Source organism: Morone saxatilis, unplaced genomic scaffold (assembly GCF_004916995.1).
Source record: "Morone saxatilis isolate NCDOM2014 unplaced genomic scaffold, NCSU_SB_2.0 Contig12, whole genome shotgun sequence".
NCBI lineage: Eukaryota > Metazoa > Chordata > Actinopteri > Moronidae > Morone > Morone saxatilis.
Window position 1 is genome coordinate 19,737,216 of NW_023339674.1, and position 3,588 is coordinate 19,740,803.

The 3,588-nt window shown below is 51.6% G+C and overlaps 1 protein-coding gene across 1 annotated transcript in view; it reads right to left on the bottom strand.

Annotated features, from left to right (window-relative positions):
• Positions 1 to 2,649, bottom strand: part of LOC118321433 (leucine-rich repeat-containing protein 52-like) — a 13,637-nt gene extending 10,988 nt beyond the window's left edge. Inside the window, exon 1 of the mRNA XM_035652750.1 lies at positions 1,930 to 2,649. Coding sequence (XP_035508643.1) covers positions 1,930 to 2,578 — 649 coding nt within the window. The 5' untranslated portion in view covers positions 2,579 to 2,649. The remainder of the gene's footprint in view (positions 1 to 1,929) is intronic.
• Between the last annotated feature and the right edge of the window lie 939 nt (positions 2,650 to 3,588).

Here is a 3,588-nt window from a genome sequence, read left to right on the forward strand (position 1 = left end):
TTTTATCTCGCCACAGCCAACATTTGGCAAAAAAGACGAGAAGCGGCTTTTCAGTAACGTAAGTGACACAACACAACACACCCACAGCTCTGGCTGTTGGCGCAACATGGCCAACGCTGAAACGAGGTCTGTTTTCAGGCCCCCATAGCCATCACCTACCTGAGTTAGACCGGCAAACATACCCAGACTGCAATAAACTATTACTACAAGTTGTGGTGTGCGTCTACTCTCCACGCCACACTTCAAAAAGTTTAATAACACAATCGCGCGACTAGCCCCGGTGACAATACTTACTCATGTTAAGTGAGGTCCCACCTCAGCGGAACAGCACCGCTGCGACTCTCCCTCCAGGCCGGCCTGCTGAACGCAAGCAGGTGGGGATGGTTGGCCGCTCTGAATAGAACTCCAGGATATTACGCAATTAAACAGCTACAGTGTAAACCAATTAAACAGAGTCATGTATGAGGTCAAGGTGGGGCGAGCCACGCGTGAAATGAGTGTGTGTGCCTGTGTGTGCCAGTTTTTGAGTGTACTTCAGCGTGGTGTGTAACCGAAGGTGGATAACAACTTTGGGGAGCTGCTGTCTTCAAGTGGCCTTCCTCTCAGGCTCCTTGTCCCTTAGTCTTATTCCTGTTTCCCACAGACACCGGCTTTAGGGTCTCCCCTAATCCCCAGATCACACACTGACTCACACACACTTAAGTGGAGTGAGTCACTTGCACACAAACACCACACATATACACGCTGTCCTTAATGGGAGCATAGGAGTCCAGCTTTTTTGAGCACCATCATTAACCATCTGGACTGAAGGGGCCAAAGCATACGACGGTGGGAGCACCAGCACAGCCAGGTGCATGCTGTGTGTGTGTGTGTGGTGTGGTGTGTTGTGTGATGTGTGTGTTGTGGCGTGTGCAGAGGGGCTAGCCAGAAAAAAACAGGTACAAAAGGACACAATCATCCTCTCGTCATTATCTCTGCCTTCAGGACACAGGAAGACAGTTTAATAAGATCAATGGGATCTACACTGACAGCTATTATAAGCAAGGCCACATTGTTACAAGCCCAAACCTGGTTCACCTGCTTAGAGCTAAGCTCAATTAAAAGGTGTGAGCAGAGATCACCGGAGCTTGCCCTCACTGAGAAGGTCGCAAGGGCCACTATTGATTTCTTGGGTCGCTCTTATTCAATTCCCCGCTGTCTCTAAGTAACTGTAGCACAAACCTGCTGATTTGTTGGGGTAAACTCGAGACATTATTGAGACGTGAAGGGCAGTTTGAGGGGATTGTGTTGCTGAGAGGAGCAGGGGGACCAAATCTTCAGATTGCTCTGACTCTGAGGTCAAACCATTAGCTCTGAAGTTTGAGTGTGCCTTAGAGAGAGAGATAGCGTTTGCATCTGCGCACATGACTGCACATGGAAGTGTGTGTGCATACATATCCACAAAATAAAGGGAGAGCAGTAATGCAATAAGTAGCCCACCATCAGGGACTAAATTGACCAAGCGCCCACAATCAAATTATCTAAATTAACTGATGTGACAATAACAAATGATAAGACCTTGGAGAGTCTTTGGCTCATAGTTTCAGCAGGGGAACGGTTTATTTACTTGCCAGGAAACTGGCCAGCAAGAGGATCCCGCTTCTGGAGCCAAACAAACAAGAGACCACCTGCAAGAGGTCTGACTGCTGCCACCTGAACAGGAACACGGCAGAGAGCTTACAGGCTCATTTCTGGCAAACGACGCAGGCAGGACATTTCAATTTTTATTATTATTGGGAGTTGCCACTGCCATAAAAAGGCTTTAATGGTCATTTAAAAGGGGAATCCCCCCCTTTTTTAACGGTTTAGATCATCCTAAATGTTCGTGTGTGTACTTGTTGGGATTGAAAACTATGTGTTGAACATCTTTCTGACTCCATCCATCCTCACCTTGGAACTTGAAGCCCTCTATCTGCACCCACAGGCAGAGGTCCTCCGTGTCACAGTCGCAGCTCCAGGGGTTGCCGCTGAGCCCCAGAGATCTCAGAGCGGGCAGGGCGATCAGGCTGCTGATGTTGAGGGCCGTCAGGTTGTTCCGGCTCACATCCAGCACCTGCAGAGCCATGTTCTCCGAGAAGGCGTCCGGGTGGATCTCCCCCAGACTCGGATTATCCGTCAGCCGGAGCATCACCAGAGACGCCAGTGGCCCGAAAGTCCGGTCCTCGATCTGCAGCAGGGTGTTGAACGACAAGTCCAGGTAGGCGAGTTTCCGCAAATTCCCGAAGGTGGACTCTGAGATCTCGGTCAGAGAGTTGTTGCTGCAGTCCAGATAGACCAGATCGGACAGGTAGTTGAGCTGCAACGCCGGAAGGTCCACGATGCGGTTGTTGGAGATGATGAGCTGCCGGGTTGCCAGGGGCAGGTCATTGGGGAACTGGGTGAGCTCCTGCCCGGCGCACTGGACCACCAACTGGTCGTCGCACACGCATCTGTCTGGGCAGCCGGCTGTGAGAGCCGGGGAAGGGGTCACCCCCATCACGAAGATAAAGAGGAACAGGAGCCGGAGGGACTGGGCGCTGGGCTCGGGCAAGAGACGCATGACGAGGCCGCCCAGAGCGTCATGAACTCGGGCTGAGCTGGACCAGGACTCCCCGGCGCTCTCCGGGCATCCTGCATGGGTCTGAGGAGCTGAGAGAGAGGCGAGATGGCTGCTCTGAGTGCCTGGCTGTCGCTGCCTGAAAGCCTGGCTGCTGTTTATATCCAGCCTCTCTTTCTTTCTCAGAAAGACTATCGGTCAGTCACTCACACGCACTCTGGCGCGCCACGCATGTGCCACAGACACAATATTCCGAAGGTACGAGAAGACGCTATCGCTCTGTGGGTGAGAATCGTGCAGCTACCGGACTTTGTCCCGCGTGAGAAGACCACAAGAAGCACTGAATGTTGTCCATCACCCCTCGGTGAATCATCTTCGTGAATGTAGTTGTCGCCAGCAGAGTGCATTGTTTATTTTACTATTCCAAACAAATGCCATGCCTTTGCGCAAAATCTTTCAATCCTGGACGTAGACTCCCGAAATCATGTTGTGTGTTGTCTTCTGTCTGTGTGTGTGTGTGTGGGTCTGTGGTCTGGTGGCACACCACTCTCAGCAGCCAGCTCTGTTTTGACCAGGAGCGCGATGGAAAGTGCGTCCTTCCACTGCGCTCTCGCTGCTCTGTGTGACTGTGGCTCTCCGCTGCGCTGTAGTGTACTCTCTGCGCGCTCTCCCTCTCCCGCGTCTCCATGCGCACACACTGCGCTCCGCGCGCAACACACACACGCGCACACAGTAGTGTTGTGTGTTGTGTTTGTGTGGGGTTGTGTTGTGAATTGGCATTGAGGGTTTGCAAGGGTGACGTCACCAGGTTTCGCTCTCTTGAGAAAGAAGACTCCAGAGTACGAGCCCCGTCCGGCCAGAGACATTCAAAATAAATAAAGATAAGGACAAGGAATAGGTGTTCTTTCTCTCTCTCTCTCTCCGTGTGTGTGTGTGTGTGTGTGTGTGTGTGTGTGTGTGTGTATAAAAACAAGTCAATCATAATCTTGACTGAAAGCAGCATCCTCTTAGCC